Source organism: Fukomys damarensis, unplaced genomic scaffold, assembly GCF_012274545.1.
Source record: "Fukomys damarensis isolate Sample0158 unplaced genomic scaffold, DMR_v1.0_HiC HiC_scaffold_18, whole genome shotgun sequence".
NCBI lineage: Eukaryota > Metazoa > Chordata > Mammalia > Rodentia > Bathyergidae > Fukomys > Fukomys damarensis.
This window is the reverse complement of record NW_022900930.1, coordinates 54,228,625-54,246,020: the sequence shown is the minus strand read 5'-3', so window position 1 is coordinate 54,246,020 and position 17,396 is coordinate 54,228,625. Positions and strand designations below refer to the sequence as shown.

Sequence of the window (17,396 nt, the reverse complement as noted above, 5' to 3'; positions counted from 1 at the left end):
TCCACCCTGAGGGCAGAGCAGAGCGAGAATGTGAGGTCATTCATACCCTTCACTTCTGGTGACAGAATAAATGTGTTGTTAGGAACTCATACTTTAAATTACTTCTAACATCTCTGACTTTGAGACAAATCCTCTATGTAGCTACATTTCTGGCTCCAATGTAGAATATTTCATATAAAGCACTGCAAAGATTATTGTCTTTGCAAAATAGATTCAGGATACATTCAAAATAGTCCCTGAAAACCCTTTATTTTTTCAAGACAGCTTAACTGCCTTTCAACTTTAGGCTCTCATAGAGAAAGAACTGCAGAACAGGTTGTTACAGGCCACAAAATAGAAAATATAAATTCAAGCGAAGTAGTGGTGACAGCCACCACCAAGGGACAGAGTTCTGACTTTCCCCGCAGCACAATGGCCGACTCAGACCTGCCAGGTAAATAGTGTCCTGGTTCAAGTGCTAAGGAACATATGGTGTCGTGTCTCCTGAGTCTGCTGTAATAAACGAGCACCTTGCCGGGAGCAAAGAGGCTTAGAAATAAGTAGTGTTTCCCTGACACTTCCAGAGCAGTCCGGGATGCGCTCTGTCAGGGAGGACGCTTGCTGTGCAGGTTCTTGGTTGGCGAAGCTGAAGGTGACCCTGAGCTGCTGGGGGCCGGCTGTGCCCACGCTGTCTCGACTGGGGTGCCCGGAACTTATAAAGCCACACACTGACAGAAGCTTGGGATCCGAACACGTGTCCCTCACTTTCACAGCGTGAGAGAATTAGGTCAGGTCTCTGGAGGATGGCATTTATTTCCTGTATGCAATAATGAGCAGTGGATGTGGGACATAATTAATGCCTACTGAGAAAGCATTGATGAACACTTCCTCGCACCCGGTGAATGTTTGCTTCGCATCAAAGGGGTCTACCTGGCACACACACATGTGTACACACACATGTACACGCATGTGACACACTGTGTGTCTCTACTTGTGTTCCACTCTGCGCATGTAAGGCATGTGTGTGACTCTATAGGGTCCATCTGTCTGCATTTGTGCATGTTGTGTGTGTTACACCCCGACACAATTATTCATATTATTGCAAACACGTGAGCTTAGACATGTTCACATATGTATCTGGTACACATGCAGGGATGTGCGCACACATCCTTAAATGTCTGCAGCCAGGCGCCTGTGGAAGGGACAGTTGGGCACGTGGCAAACGTCCGCGTGCTTGGAGTTGGTGTGGCCTTTCCTGCAGCACGTGAATGAGGAGGAGCGAACCGCTGTGACGAGCTTGGAGAGACTTCCTCTCCACACTCAGACACAGCTCCAGTGCCTGGGACAGGATGCCTGCAGCACCTGGCCACAGCTCAGAGCCTCAGAGAGGATGGCTGCATCTCCCTGGTGTGATGCCAGGGGCCAAAGGTTGGCCTCGGAGGGACTCGGGAGTCACGTGGCAGTGCACGCAGCCCGCTTGGCGTCTCTGACTTCCATGGCCTTTTCCATCAGGGCAGCCCAGCTAGTGAGTGCTGCCCACCCTGTCCTGCTCCTGACCACAGCCTCATGCTCCCCTCCTTGCCGTGTGTCCTGCATGTCCCTACACTGCAGTGCCACCTGGTACCGAGTCCTGAGTTCCTCTCATGGGGACGCCACAGACTGAGACACTGGGAAACGGCACCTTCACGGCTGGCTGAAGGTGACTGTTTATGGCTGTGCAGGCAGTGCATTCTTGTGATGAGAGTTGCATCCTGGATTCTCTAACACACGGGCACGTAGGCTCTCGGGCTGCTCATGGGGGCACCTGCCAGATGAGGCAGATGGAGGCAAACAGCTAGCGTTAGGCCAGTGCACAGATGAACCACTGACCAGCAGCTGACGGGCTCCTGAGACAGGGCTGTGTGCAGGACGATGCTGGGAGAGGCCAGGGATGCAGTTTCTTGCTGTTGGGGATGGGTCCTAAGTGCCAGCCGAGGGAGCCCTAGAGGTACTCAGGGGCAGTGCTTGTTCCTAGCACATGAAGGGTGCAGGTGCACTCCACTGAGCCAGTGGATGCTGGGGCACAGGCAGCAGCCAGGAGGCCATGGCTTGTGGGTGGGGACACTCGCTGCTGTGGAAGGCACTGGCAGAGGGTGGAGGGGACTGAGAGGGTTCAGGGTGAGCTTTGAGTTCAAGTCTGAGGGGGCTTCCTGTCTCATCACTGGCTGTGAGCATCAGGCAACAAACTCAGCCTATTCTGCATTTCAGCCTCTATCAATAGTGGCCAAGGTTGTTGCTGGGGTTGAGGGCCAGAGAGACTGACCCAGACCCCGAAGCTGCTGGATGAACAGTAGGGACCACGGGTCTCTTCACAGAATGGCGATGGACTCCCATGATGGTGGTGCAGGCTTGGACAGGCGAGGCTTGGGCTTAGCCAGCTGGGGAGGGACGAGGCACAGTTGCTCCTATCTGTGCCAAATCCTGTGTGGATGCAGTGCTTTTGCTAGCAAGGAAGAGCGGTGAGAGTGGTGGAGACACGGTTCCCTCCACAGTGCTGCCTAGGTGAGAACCGGACGTGACAACCAGGATTGGCACCGGACGCAGAGAAGAAACTGGGAGGGAGTGGTGCAGTGGGAGCAAGTGTGAGGGCCATGCAGGTCTTCGCTGTGCATCGGGCTGTCTCTAAGGCCTGGTGGATTTCAGGGCACTTGCTGAGTGCCAGCACCCAGAATCTGAGGCCCAGAATATCGTGTGTCCTGACAGCCCAACCCAGGGGCCAAGAGGAGGGAGACTGAGCAACAGCAGAGGCAGGACTAGGGCACAGGGCTGCAGCAGGGAGGCCCCATACACAGGCTGGTAATGTCAGACGGAATGAAGTGGGGCCGGGCCTCCGGTCAGTGGGCACTTCCTTCCTGACCTTGCACAGGAAGGATTCGTTAACAGGGACAGCACATGCCCTCACACTTTGCTGGTCAAGGAAAGGGAAACGCCAGAGCTGCAGAACTCCTGGGTCGAGACACACTTGGGGCTGGGCTGACTGCTGGCCAGTGGGTGTACTGATCCTGGACCTGTCTTCCGGGCTGACTATGGTCACCGTGTCATTTGCTGTGAGTGCTGCACAGGCACTGACCGTGAGTCTCCAGATTCAGTTTCTGAGTGGATCTCTTCCTGTTTGTTTGAACCCCTGGAGAGGTTGAAATACAGCTTTTCTTGTGGCTCCAACTTATTTCTGACCCATCCTTAAGGGGCCAGGAAGAGATTGTACAGAACAGTCTGCTTGATGAACTGTTTAGAGAGTTGTTAAACTTTACAGTTTCCCTGTGACTGTGTGACAGGCTCTGGCTGGCCTGTCCTCCTTGGGTGTCCCCTTCTGGGACCAAAGAGCAAAGGTGAGGGCACTGGGAACTCAGAGTGGCCACAGCGGGCAAGGTGGGCATCTTGAGCAGCACCGAGTTTTATGGGTAAAGATGGCCTGAGTCATCTTTGGTTTTCCGTGAGAGAGCCCTTCATTTCTCGGTTAGTTTCCACTCCCAGGAGTGCACACTTGACCTGAGTCACGGCAGGAGGCTCCAGCTTCTCAAGTCAGGTGTGCTCTGAGGCGCTTGTGCCCCAGAAGTGTCCTGAAGTCAAATGTGGCCCTTTAGGACCTAATGCTGGGACAGGAAGCTGGGAAGCACCAGAGGGGCTGCTTCTCGAGCCCAGGCAGCCTGACTCTGGGTGGCTGGAGGGCTGGCCTTGGCCTGAATGCCGCCTCCTCCGTGGAAGGGCGAGCACAGGGAGGTACTCTGTCTGGATCATGGCTGTGTCTCTAGCGTGTAGAGGGATGTGGGAATGTGTCAGATTTCCAGCCACCATTTGCTGAGTGAGTGAACAAAGCTTTCTCTGAGGGAATCTGAGCCTCCATGTACCAGCTGTGATTGTAAACATGTAATCATATGTGTTACAAGGATTCTGACCAGAGCTCAGGCAGAAAACGTGGCTTACAGACAGATGGCATGGTATTCTTGCCCGTATTTCCACAACTTCTGCATCTTGTTCCCTACAGATCATTGTGTCATGAAAGCCACTGATTTTTGAGTTACTTTCAGTGTTTTATTTAATTTTAAAATCTAATTAGAACTCTGTCTGCGTGCAGTTATCTAATCGAATGAGTGATCCTGACATTGTCCATCCATTAACCGTGACCCATGCTGTCTGTGTGTCTGCCAGTCTCATGTGTGTCCCGTCTGCCCAGGAGACCACACACAGCTCCCTCCTCCCGTCTCTGTTGCCTGCTCCAGTGCGTCTCCAGACACAGGTGCATCCCTTTCCGGATGCACACTGCTTCCACTCCTTAGGTGAGCTGGCATTGCCTGTCCCCGGCCACCCTTGTGCACTGGCCATGCCCAGCACCTCCAGATGGCTGGCAGCATCTGGAACACACTCCCCGAGGTCCCCACTTACCGTGTTGTGAATGTACCATCTGCCTGTGCTCTGGGATGCTTAGCTTTACAGCTTAATAATCAGTGGAAACTGCTTTTAACTTGCTGACTTGTAGACTGATCAGTAGGTGTGGGCTTTGGGACTAAGACCTTCAACCTGATTATTTCACCTATTTTGGGAAGTTCAATAGTAGATTCTATTCCCAGCCCATAGATAATAAAGCTGTTTTCCTTATTTTGAAATCAGAACAAGGATAAATTGTGGTGCCAGTGATATTAGCAGTCAGTAAATACTGAAGGGCTTACTTGTCACCAGAAATAATTTTCCTTATGCAGAAACTGTTTTCAGTGTATAAATGGCTTTTCATATTCAAAATTAACCTATGTTCCCTGAAATTTTTACTTCCATTCCTTCCCTTACCTGATCTTCAGGATCCCCAGTACTGTTACGATTCCTTCCCAGGAACAACTTCTAAGACCCTACTGTTTGTTGATCATTCTAAGGGGCTGCTGTGTGCCTGTAGCTATGCCTGGCCAGAGCATCGCAGAGAAATGTCCTCACCACTAGTCCCCTCGTGTAACGCTGGACAGCCACGGCGTCTTGAAGAGTACACATGGGAAATGACAAGCAGCTGCGATCGCTGCCCTTTCTCCTTCTCCGTATATTTACATGTTTGCTATTTTCCGTCTGATCACAAGACTGCAGAGTAACGCAGGCCATAGCTTATCTGTGTGTTCCTCCGTCCTGACATCGGCTCTGGGCCTGTTGTGGCATTTTGATTTGTCACAAGTCAGTCGGGTAACTGCATCTGCACCATGGGACGTGTCACGGTCACGTCGTGTGCTCCTGTGTTCGTCCGGTCACATTGTGTCAGGTGATCACCCTGCTGTGTGTCACACTGTCGCCGTGTTGGTGCACAGGCACGTGCGGTCCTGTGCTCATCCAGTCTCAGTCACACAGCCTGGCCGGCCAGCGTCACATGATCATGGTGTACAGAGTCACAGAGTGCCCAGAGGGGTGTGTGTGTCCCTGTGATCCTGGCCAGCTCGCTTCCGGAGAAGGCCACAGAGTCTCGGCCTCAGGTTCTTGGGGCCCAGCTCCTTCAGCTCCTGTGCAAAGATGGCCTGCTGTTGTGTGGTGACCGTTGGCATGGAGCCCTGGGCAGGAGCCTGGCTGAGCCTCCACCCTCTGCAGGGCCTTGGGACTTCGTAGAGGGAGCTTTGCTGGGCTCTGCTCCTGTCACTGCCCCAGCTGTGGGGAGGCAGAAACCATCTCGGCAGCTCAGTGCGGCCCTGTAGGTGTGGCCCCTACAGCCCCTCCCTCCGTGCCTTCCTGTCTCCCTCTGCCCACCCCTTGGTGCCCAGTGTACCCCAGCAGCCCTACAGAGCCACACAGTGGGTCTCCACTGGGTCTGGGTCTGTGGAGGTCTCAGGAGAGGGGCTTCTCTCAGTGGTCTCTAGTGGGCCTCACCTGGGTCCTAGGCATGTGACTTCATCCTGGTCACCACACTGGACCACCCCACACCCACCCACCCTCTGCTGCTGTGCGAGTGCACAGGGCAGTGCTGCACTTGAGCTCCAGGGACACAGGGCGGGCATTGCTCATGCAGAGCAGAGGCTGGTACTGTGAGAGTGTGCACACATGTGTGAGGAGAGTTCCTGCCACGGACGCAGACGCGCCCCCACTGGAGACTGAAATGAGGTGACGCGTTTGCTTGAGGAGAGCAATTAAACACTTGCACCCCTCTTTTTGAACTCAGGAACAAGCTGGCTCCACAGAACAGATATAGACTGCACATCTGTGAAGTCACCAGGCAGGTTTCTTTGTGTCATTAGCATAAATTAGCATGGTTGCCCCCTAATGTCAAGGAGAGGTGAATCCCCTATGCACCCAGGTGATCTCTGTCCATGTTCTGGGAGGGTTGTGATTACTGTTCCGACTATTGGCTGGGCCCTGGGGAATGCACTGTGTGTCGGGCGGGGGTCCTTGAACAGGGACAAGGCTCAGACCTCAGCATGGAGGGCCATGGAAGGACCAGTGTCCCTTTTCTCAGGGTCGCAGGGCTGACAGCAGAAACAGCCACTTACGAAGCCCCAGAGCAGTGCAGGCCTGGCTGAGCACATCTCATTTTGTCGCTGGCATTGGCTTCAGCCTATGGATGAGGTCAGAGCAAAATCCACCTGTAGTCTTTTGCATCCTGCACCAAGCTAGGCACCAACCACTACCTGCTGTCGCAGCTCTGTAGGGCAATGAGCTACATGCTGTGTGAAGTCCTCACTTATATCATGGCTGAAATAAAGCACCATCGTCCCCCAGTGACCCTCAGGTCTCAGAGTCACAGAGCAATTAAGACTTGCAAAGAGCTCTCCAGGAACAGGGCTGGACACAGAGCATGCACTCCTGAGCAGCACCCTTGTCACCTATGCTCCCAGGATCTGCCTTCCTCCTCATAGCTCTGTGCTCCTTTCCCTCCTTCCCTCTGTCCCACTGTCTTGGAGGAGGAGCAGTGCAGACCCTGCTGAACTCAGAAGTGTGACTTGAGTGGTGCTGACAGCCACTGCCTTCCTGTTCCTCCTTCTTGGCCCACCTCCCGCTGTCCAAGTGCATCCTGACCTGGTGAACTCCTTGGCTTCATGTCAGCCTAGAATGAGGACAGGCTTGGTTTGGCTCTGGGTCTCAGTGTCACGGTTTCGGTCCACAGTCACTTGGCTCTATGGCTCTGCCCCTGTGGGAGGCAGGAACATTGGTGGAGGAAACTGCTCGCCTCGCCTTAGCCAGGAACCAGGGAGAGACGGGGAGAGGCGGGGTCCCACGATCCCTAAGGCCACACTCCCAGTCACCTCGCTTCCTCCCCCAAGGTGGCACCGCCTCCCAGTAGTGCCACGGGCCGGGGCCAGACCTCCCGCACAGGCCTCTGTGGATGCCACAGGTCCCAGTGATGGCACCTGAGCTTTCTGCGTCTGTCTCCGAACCATTGGATTTGCCTACCCATGTCAGGACAACTCGTAATGTCTTCTTTCAACCCCATTCAAGTCACGCTTACTGCAGATTTCCCCTTTCAGCCAGAGTTTCAGCTTTTCCTTCTCTGTGCTACTCTTCTCATTAGCTTTGGTCCTGGTCTCATGCTGTGGCCCTCAGGTCTGCCTGCCAATGCCCTGCCTGTGCTGTGAGTTTCCCATACCAAGGAACCATGTATTTCCTACAGTTCCCTTCACCATTCCAAGGGCAGAGCCCAGGAGATGACTGGCTTCAGAGACCCCGTCATGAGAGTTTGAGTGATACCTTAGCACAGAGCTTCCACAGGGACACCTATGGTGGTGAGCAGGTGCTTTGTGTAGATAGAGTGCCCGGACCCCGGCCTCCCCTCTTTCTGGCCCCAGGCCTCCTGCCTGTTCCCATACTTCCTGCTGCCCCAGTCCCCTCTGTGGAAACCTTGGGTCCTTGGGGTGCATCAGCTCCATGGGTGTGGGCACTCATCTCTCAGCTGCCTTACCCACCTCCCCAAGATCCTGGTGTGGACAGTAGACACAGAGAGGGAGTCAGGACTTGGGAGCTGTCACCTTCAAGAGTAAACATCTCCTATGGGGTTGGCAGGCCCCACGCCCAGGACCACAGCTCTGGGTACAGATTTTAAAACACAAGTCTGCTAGTAATAACATTGGGGCATTGGGATGTGACCTGGATGGATGGAAAGGGCAGATGTATCCCTACTGCCTCCCAATCTGCCGCCCCTTCACTACTAGAGACCCAGCATGGGGGGCTTCAGGTACCCCCGAAGTTATTCACGTCCTGTCATTCTTCACCCCAAGGGTACTTGTGCAGAACTTCTGCATGTCCCTTGATAATTCCTCAGGTGCATCCAGTGGCTGCGGTGGCCTGTGCAGGGAAAAGCATTGTCAGACATCCCCAGTAGCAATGACTTTCATTCCTGGGTCCTCAGCTCATAGCACACAGGATGGCGGTTCCCTACGCTCTTGCCAGAAATACAGTATTGTCTAAAGGGTGAGGCCCAGTTGTGTTAATGATTCAGCTGGAAGTGGCATGTGCTGAAGACCCGTGACTGCCGATATTAGGACACCGGGCCGCGCTTCTGTCCGGAGGCCTCTGAGCAAGCACGGGCGCAGATGTGAGCACAGCAGGTCGGCCTGTGTACCTGTGGTGGAACTTCATTCCGTCTGTGGACAGAGACTGCTGCTGGGGTTGGAATCAAAGCATATTCTGGGTGCACACGAAGGGTTCAGAGCATGGTGAGGGGCCTGTGTCCCCTGGACAGCAGCATGGCACTGACCTCTAGCTGGCAGGGGCAGGGAGCTGGCCAAGGTGGGCACCTTTGGGCTCTATGTCAAGATGTCCCCTGCTCCTTGGAGGTCCAGTGTCTGTCTTGGGGCCTTGACCGTCACATAGATGTATGTAGCACTGTCTTCCTGAGCTTCACACATTGCTCTGGGACCAGGAGTAGGAACTTCCTGATGAAGCCATGTCGAGGGCTCCCTTCCCACAGCTTCAGGTTCTCTTGGGTGAGGCGGTGGGCACCACAGCAGCCCAGGGCAGCAGGTGGTTCTGTCTGGATCCACAGCCTCGGTCACCTCCTGGCACCATTGCCGGGTGACTTGCAGGTCCAGTGTTCCTGTCTGAAGCAGCTATGCCTGATGCGTGGCTTCCAAGGGCTCCTACAGCCCTCCCTGTTTCTGGGTCTGGCAGGCTGGTGGGGCCATGGACCTTGACACCCACTCCTGATTCCCACCCTAGGAATGTGTGTGAGTGCCACACCGTGTGCACAACCTTCCCCTCAGACTCGTGCTCTGTAGTATGTATCTAGCGGCACCTGGAGGCTGCCCATCCGCGCAGCTGTGGCAGCCTGGGGAGCTGCCTACAAAGCTCCGTGCCACTGGCTGCCGCCCTCTGGTCTTCTGGGAAGGCCCTGGACTTCACGGCCTATAACTGCAGGAAGAGGGGTCCTGTGTGTTTCAGCTAGCTTGGGAGCAGGGCCTGCTCCAGTAACATTGGTGACAGGACATGTACATGTGCCTGGGTCCCTCCCACAGGACCCGTTCCCAGGACCTCGAAGGGTAGGGGCCCCGTGCTTTTAGATCTCGAGAACTCTCACATGCTCTCCCCTCTAGGGTCCTCACAGCATAGAACCTGTCGTGTCCAAATCCCTCCACTTCTCCAGGTGTCCCTGTCACCCCCCCAACCTGCTTGTCTCGTGTCCCTGCTCCCCTGGACTCACTGTTGCCTCTGACGTTTCTGTCCAGTGAAGCCCTCCCTGTTCTCCAGCCCCAGCCCAGTGGTGGTCCCTGTCAACTTCACCGTCCTGGTGATGAAAGTGTGGTGGCCTCTGAGGTGCTGGTCAGGCTGGCAGCACTGCCCAGAGTGGAGTCCACAGGGCAGGGGCAACTGCTGCCTGGAGCCACCCCACCTCCTGCCCCGAGGTCTGGCTGCCACCCCATGCCCACCGTGTACCCTGACCACCATGCACTGTGGGGTCCCCTTCTGTAAATGAGCACATGACCTCAGTGTTGCTGTTGTTCTCACAGATTACAGTCATGGACCATTTGTGGGGACTCAATCAATATGTGTGTATTTTAGTGTTTTTACTGAAATATAATATTCTTTTTTCACAGTTTTTATCCTGGAAAGGGATATAACAGAGTTGTGCTTGAAGTAAAGGGTTAAATATTGCAATTGAGGGGTGAAACCTGGTCTCCGTACCTTGCATGTGAGCCGTGTGCAGGTATGAAGGCATGATGAGTGCCTCGCACAGGGCAGTGAGACTGTGACTGTTGTCAAGCACAACCGGAAGATGTGTGTCAGATGCGCTGGGGACTGGCTGGGTCCCCACACTCCTGGGCTAATGCTTCTCCTCTCTTCTGTTGCAGAGTCACAGTGCACCCTCTGTGGAGAGCCGGAAGGTGAGTACCCTGGCCCCTCACCTGCGCAGGTGGGGGGCACACGTGTGCTCATGGGGGAGCGGTGGTGTGGGCCTGCTGGGAATGCTAGAGTGTTGAGAGGCTGAAAGCATGTTCTTCTTGGTGCCTGCGGGAAAAGCAAATAACCCACAGCAGCACATAGTGCTAGGTGTGAGGAGTTCATTTCTAAGGAAAAATCAGTATCATAGCCAGATTGCAGGATTTCCTTTTTGCTGTTTTGAATTTGCAGATTTTGGCCAGCTTTCTCCAATAGTAGATGTTGACACGTTTATGGGCTTTAAATGTTTTAGCGAGTTTCTGTGACTGCACATTCCATGAGACGGTGAGATGCGCCTGGCCACCAGCAGTGACTGGACCTGGGGGCATATAGGGCCTTGCTGGCCTCAGTCTGGATGAATGGGCGGCCGCCTGTGTCGGGCTGTTTTACCCAGAGCTGCAGCTGCCCAAGACGCACTTAAGTGTGGAGCTGCCGAGCTGTCCCAAAACGGCCAAAGCAGATTGGCAAAGCCTTTTCCTCGGTGCACTCAGGAAGGATAAGGAAAACATGGTAAATAACTGGCTTCTCTTGGGGTGTATCAGGTCCTGCTGAGTTTGGATTTTGTAGTCTGCTTTCAGCAGAAAGAGGCAGATTGGCTAAAGAAAACCAGTGAAACCTAAGCTGGGAAGACAAGCTGTGGAGTCAGAGTCAGCAGGTCCCAGTGTCGGGGGCCTGGGGTCCCTGCCCCAAGAGCCGGGGCTGAGGACTGTGTGTAGCTTGGGCTGAAGTCCCCAACCCACAAGCTGAAACGTTAAGTACAAGCTCACTTGGGAATTCAGCTTGGTGGTAGCAGGCATTTGGTGAGGTTTTGGATTCTTCCTGTGTGGTTGAATCCATGAGAAGACGGAGACACGGCCACAGTGCATCCCTTACCTCACCTTCTAGAGTGTCAGGCACTGAGCCTAGTGTTCCCAAGGCCACAGGAAGGTGTGGACTCTGGACCTGTGGTACGTCCTCCTCTGGGTCTGTGACGCCCTGCACCTGTTGGATGTGCTCTGGACACTTGAGAGTTTGCTATTTTCTGTCGCTGTGGCTTTTTGTTGCCCTGGGGAATGTGCCTCCCGTGTTTGGTTTTGTGTAGGACTGTGCACTCCTGTTGGGAGTTCCTAGGGCACTGTGTGTGCTCTCCAGAGTGGGTAGGAGTGCAAGCCCGTGCTTTTGTCTGCGTATCACTAGTGGCCCAGCTCTGTCCTCTGGACAGGCTATGTCGTGTGTCTGCTACTGCTGCTGTGTACTCCCTGCCACTGGCCCCTAGCATGGGGCTGGCTCGGTGAGGCCCCACTGTGTTCCTGGATGCTGCTGTGTCTGTGACCATCCCAGGTGGCAGACAGAGCCTGAGTGGGCCCCGATCTGCCAGACCAGCCTCAAACCCCCAGGGTCTGCATTTTGAGAAATAGGTGCCCACTCAAGTGAGGGCTGCAGACCCAACAGCTGGGGTTGCAGGGCCTCTCATTGTGCTCCCCGAAGCCTGTGGTGTGGCTTCCGCGTCACAGTGGTGTCGGGTGCTCGGCCCACACCAAGTGCAGGAGTGGGAGTGATGAAGGGACAGGTGTGACCTCGTTGCGCCATCCAACTGGGCCCCACACAGAAGGGGCCCCAGGGTGGGGGCTGCAGGAGGGCAGAGTGGGCCTGCCACTCCTCCGGTCTCCCCCAGCACCCAGGTGTGCTGCCTGGGAATCGCTCCGAATCTGGGCTGTGGGCACGGGTCTCAGCTGTGCCTTCCTCCCCAGAAGTGCCACCCTATGAATATTCATGTGTTCTTAAATCATTTAGGTAATTAGTCTGAGTGTATGCTGGCTGGATGCAGCCATGGAATTTGAAATCAGCTTTTTTGTTCAGTAATTTCTCTGGCAGCATCGATCAGTTAACTCCTAACGGCCCCAGGAGCAAGTGAGCGTACTGGTCAGGCAGCCGGCGGGAGCTGGGTGGAGAGCTTCTCTCCCTCCTCAGGAAGCTATAGCAGCTCTCAGGCTGAACCAGCCAAGTGGAAACACCTATTTGCATTTTAATGATCAGCTCTTTTGGAGAAAGCTAGTTCTTTGGACACAGATTGAATAATTAGCATCATCTCAGACGATAATATCTGTCAAGCAAATGATACTAGGAGCAAAGTTCACAGAATCCTGGAGACCTCAGATTCTACAGCTGCAGGTCCTTGTCATAGTGGGGACTTTCTCAGCAAACCAGAAATTTAATTGGTATAGAATGTGGATCCCCACCTCAGGATGCCTGTACTTGCACCATCTATATGTGAAGTCAGGAGCCCGGGGAGGTGGAGGTGTCCATGGACGCGCTGTCCCTGCTCAGCCCTTGCCCCCTGGCAGGGGTGGAGAAGGCCCAGCCGGGGCTCTGGAGAGCAGGTGCCTATAGCACAGGGGCTAGGTCTTAGCCAGGACCACATGGTCCCCATGGGGTGGCTTCTACAGCAGTGTGTTGTACACCAACCTGTCCTAAACTCGGTAGATGAAGACTGGTTACTAAGAAAACCGCCCACTGGTATAACACCTTGCAGGTTTGCATGAGCCTAGCTGTTATCCTCTGAGGGCTCCTGTCAGCTTCCAGGCCCTGGACAGGACCCAGCAGCAGAGCCTTTTGTTAGTTTATCTTCCTCCCGCATGACAGACCCTGCCAATTTAATATAGGAAGATAATTTAAGAGTACATGGTCTTTTTCAAACTTCACTGGCAGGCAATGGTACAGGAAAACAATGTGGACCTTAGGCTACAGTGCCAGCCTTGGACTTGTCTGTCTGTTTCCATTTCTAATTCATTCTCCCCTCTCACAAATAGGTTTTGTTGTATGGGAAGATGGAGAAGGGTGCCTGGCCTGTTAGGAGAACTTACTAGAAATCCATGCCTGTGCACCCACCGTGTCTTAGATCTACATTGTTTAATCAGATTAAAGCCAAGAAGCAGTAAGTTACTAGGACACGAGTTTGCATGCAAGACTCTGCTGTGTTCAGCGACAAATAGCCCTGGGCTGCAGGCTGAGAGCTTGACTTCCAGAAGCAGGGACATGACTGGTCGCCTCAACACATACTGGGTAATTGGGAAATGGTGAGCGAAATTCCAGCACAAAAGCAAGATTCAGGTTTAAAAAATGTATCTTTAGAAGCTTAAGATAAAGTGTTCCTGCTCTAAATCTGTTTCTTTGTGTTTCTGTTTGTTTACTTTGATTGTTTGAAAATGCACAAACTGGTCTGGAAATTTTGGAGTGACATACATCATCTTACATTTTACTACAAATAGGAAGTATCTTCTCCCTTCGTAATACATGCTTAAGAAATAACAAGGAGTTTTTCTTGTACTTAGTAGCCTTACATTCTTGCTTTTTCTAAATAAGAGAAATTCAAGATTTTCCCCCGAAGTGACTCTGAACAAAGAAAAATCTCACGGTCTCTGTACCTAGTTGACTGTGTTGTCTGAAGATTTTGAGATCTCTAAACAACAGGGCGTAATGAGGCTGCTTCTGAAAAGTGTGGGGGGGCTTTCTGTTCAGGTCCAGCTGGGCCCTGCTCCCTCCCCACCCTCGAGGGTGTGGCTATGTCAGCTCTCTCTGGGCCTGAGGCTGAGCTTCCCAGCCTGTCCTCCCTGGGTCCACATGACAGTGTGGATGGGGCACAGAGGCTTCTCTGCCTTCTCAGTGTGCCTGCAGGAACCCAGGGTCCCTGGGAACAGGGTTCCCTTCCCAGCAACTGCCGCCTAGACCTTGACACGTGGTTTTTGTCTTTTGGAAACCCAGCAGCATCCTCTGGGGTGAGAGGAGATAGGGCTGTGACGGAGGTGACCAGAAGTGGGCAGACAGAGTGGCATCAGAAGCTGACCCATCCTCCAAACCCATCAAAATGCAATGTGACATAGAGTGAAATCCATTTCAGTGCATAGCTGAGCTTGAGTGAAAACAACGAGGAATCCCCTGAGCCCTGAAAGTCAAGAATCTTAAATCAGAGGACCAGCAGCGGTTTGGGCTGAGGAAGGAGCCCAGGAAGGAGCAGACTGCTCTGGAGTTGATACCCTCAAGATTAGAGGGGCCTAGGGACAGGCAGAGGCATCTAGCCATCAAATTCATGGCCAGTGCACTTCCCTGCCTTGAGAAAAGAACCTGGAAACAGCACTGGGGAGGTATAGAGGGGTCATCCCACGCTGGGGCTGTGGGCCAAACGCAGCATCACCCATACAGGATGCAGCTCCAGGCATGGATGGGAGCTGTTCATCATGGGAAACTTTACAGCCAGAGCCCAAGGGCCCCAGAGGGCTGAGGGGTCCTCCTTCCCACAGGACAGCCCACCTAGATAATCAGATGAGGAACCTGAAGGGTGAGTGAAGACAGGGCTCTGGAATAAGGAGCGCTGTGCACTGGGAACTGCAGACCTGTGTGGCATCAGGCAGTGTAAAATTATTAAATGTACTCCCTAAAGACAAAGGAACCCTGATGGAATGCAAAGCGTAGACTGAAGTAAACAGTAGATGGGAATAAGATGAGTTATGACAGTTGACCGGTATTTGAATATTTGAAGGTGGGTCAGACAGCTGAAAAGAGAGTTAGCAAAAGGGAAAACGGTGCAAGGACATTTCCTAGAACTCTGCTCCAAGTCTAAAGCAGAACGTGGAAGAAGAGTGGAATGCACAGCAAAAGGCTGTAAAACCACAGATGAGCTAAAGAGAATGAGAAAGAATGGGGAGGAAGGAGGAGCTGAGCCTCGGCAGGGACTGAAGCAGTAAGTTGCCTCTTTGATCTAAATGTCCCCAAGACTGAAACCAAGTAAGTACAACATACTCCCACCTCCTAAAGCGAAAGCGTGGAGTGTGACACAAATAGATCGTCTTAAACGTAGCAGAGAAGACACAGCAGATGGACTGTGAATTCCCATTGTAAGATCCAGTGCCTGATGCTTTAGAGACATTAGAGGGTAAAGGAAGGCCACACACTCAGAGTGAAACAGAATAAAAGTGAGGAGTGCGGGGCTGCGGGGTGAAAAGGCAACAACACAAGATGCGTGGTAGTAATGACCCGATATGTTTATAGGCAGAGGCTTATGTATTGGTAATGTTCCAAGGGGCTATCGTAACCATATACTTTAGAACAGACACAAAATGCAGTGGACAAAGGAGACGACAGTCCCACTTCCTGACTGAGATGCCCTTGTCAGTGGGCAAAGGCCCCTGCTGGGGCGCTGCCGAGAAGAGCAGGTGAGCTCTCAGGGCTCCTGGCCAGCCTTCCAGTGACCACTGTCTGGAGTCTGCTCAGGCACTTGTCACATCCTAGAGGTCCATCTTTTCATGCCTATCATTATGTGGAGTTTCAGCACCACTCAAAAGCTGGCACCTTTACTGGAAGTATTTGCAGAAATTCAGGCCTGTCTAGTTTTCCAGGTGAAAAGGATTCAGCTGGAATCAGAATCTCTGCTTCTCTTTCCTGGTTCCCCAGGAGCCCCAAGACTGTCCCTAGTCACCACTCCGGCCAGCTGCCAGTCACTGTTACTGAGGCATAGGCTGGATCACACCGTTCCCTTCCTTGAAGTTTCTCAGGTTCTCCAGGTCTGTAGTCTGAATCTCACTTTCAGAGTCACCATGTCTGGCCCTATATGCCTTTCCAACCCTCTTGGCTGTGTGTAAAGCATGTGCCCCACGCTAGCCCCCCACAGACTCACCAGGGCCCAGGAATTAGGAATAAGAGCAGGCTGGGAGAATGAGAAAAGGGGAACTGTGCGCAAGTGTGCATGTGTGTGCAAGTCAAAGTGCAGGGATGCACAGAGATGACTTAGGAAGAGCTGCGTGTGCATGTGTTGTGGGCAAAGTGTAGGCATCAGATGCACTGGGGAGGGGCTCATCTCAGCAGGCGCTGCCTTTACACACAGTGCTTGTGCAAGGAGACGGCCTTATTTGTGTATTGGAGCAGCACAGTCCAAGGAAGGCTTCTGGTCAGCGCAAACATCTCTTCCCAGCCTGAGCCTCTGTGCACTCTCTGTCGGAGGTGTTGCCCAGCCTGTGGTGCAACCCACAGCCCAAGGGAGCCTCTGCATGGCCCTCCTGGATTTTCTTCTCTGCAGGTACCTGTTGGAGCAGAGCCGTAATGTGTGTCACCCCTAAGTACAGGTCTTGTGTGGGTTTGCAGCATAGAAAGACCGCCTTTCTCCACTATCCACATGCGTGGCGCCCAGCCCAGTCCCTTCTGTTCACAGCTGTGTATTTGTGAACTAAAGCGGGCTGTGAGCACCCAGCAAGGCGATTTTATAAACACTACATTTAGAATCAGAGGTGAAGCGCAGCGATTGAATATGGAAGCTGCAGTGAAAGAGGGTGATTTACACGTACCATCTGGTGTCTGAGACGGGGCAATTATGCATTCGTGCAGAATGATGTAAAATGCACAGACAAGCCCTGATTTGCACATTTCTTTCTTTTTTAAGAATAATATCCAATATCTGAGATTCAGGCATCCAGCTGGCACCAAAACAATTCTACCTCATTGATTTGCTCAGGAATAAGTCTTTTACTCTATGGTTGCTGGATAATTTAAATATCAAGTCTTGGTTTTAGTGTTCTGCGATAAAGCACTGTCTGTTTTCTTGCTGCCATATCTCATCTGTTTGATGCATTTTGATGGATATTTGGGGACTGCGCTGGATAAGTGCAGTGAGATGTCAATGAAGAGTGATATTAGAATCACTTCCTGTATCATAGTGTGCTCCTCTCCATTACTAATGACAGTGGCCAAAGAAAGGGATTTAACAGAGCAGAGTGGCATCCGTCCTTCATGTCCGCTCGCCACCGTGAAAGGAGCCCAAATATCGCCACCTCTTGTGGGGTTAGAAGCCAGTCCGGTATCTTCTCTCCATCTGCTCAGAGCTGAGCTTCCTGAAGGTTTCCCAGGGTCCATCCAGCAGGAATACAGAGTTGCTTTCATTGTGCTTCCTGAGAATGAAATATCTTCAGAAACTAAGTTATCTTCACTTATAACTTAACTTTCCTTTCATTTTCAGTCTCATACCCAATGCTGTACACTGGGTACAGTTGGGGTCTCTGTCAACTTGGCAGGCACCAAGGCCT

General features: G+C 52.9%; 1 protein-coding gene across 7 annotated transcripts in view; it reads left to right on the top strand.

The window, feature by feature from the left end:
- The window catches only part of Dlgap2 (DLG associated protein 2), a 437,601-nt gene that overhangs the window by 235,900 nt on the left and 184,305 nt on the right, over positions 1–17,396 (top strand). For all 7 annotated transcript variants that reach the window (XM_010620360.3, XM_010620359.3, XM_010620357.3 and 4 more), the window contains one exon: positions 10,260–10,292. In XM_010620360.3, coding sequence (XP_010618662.1) covers positions 10,260–10,292 — 33 coding nt within the window. The remainder of the gene's footprint in view (positions 1–10,259; positions 10,293–17,396) is intronic.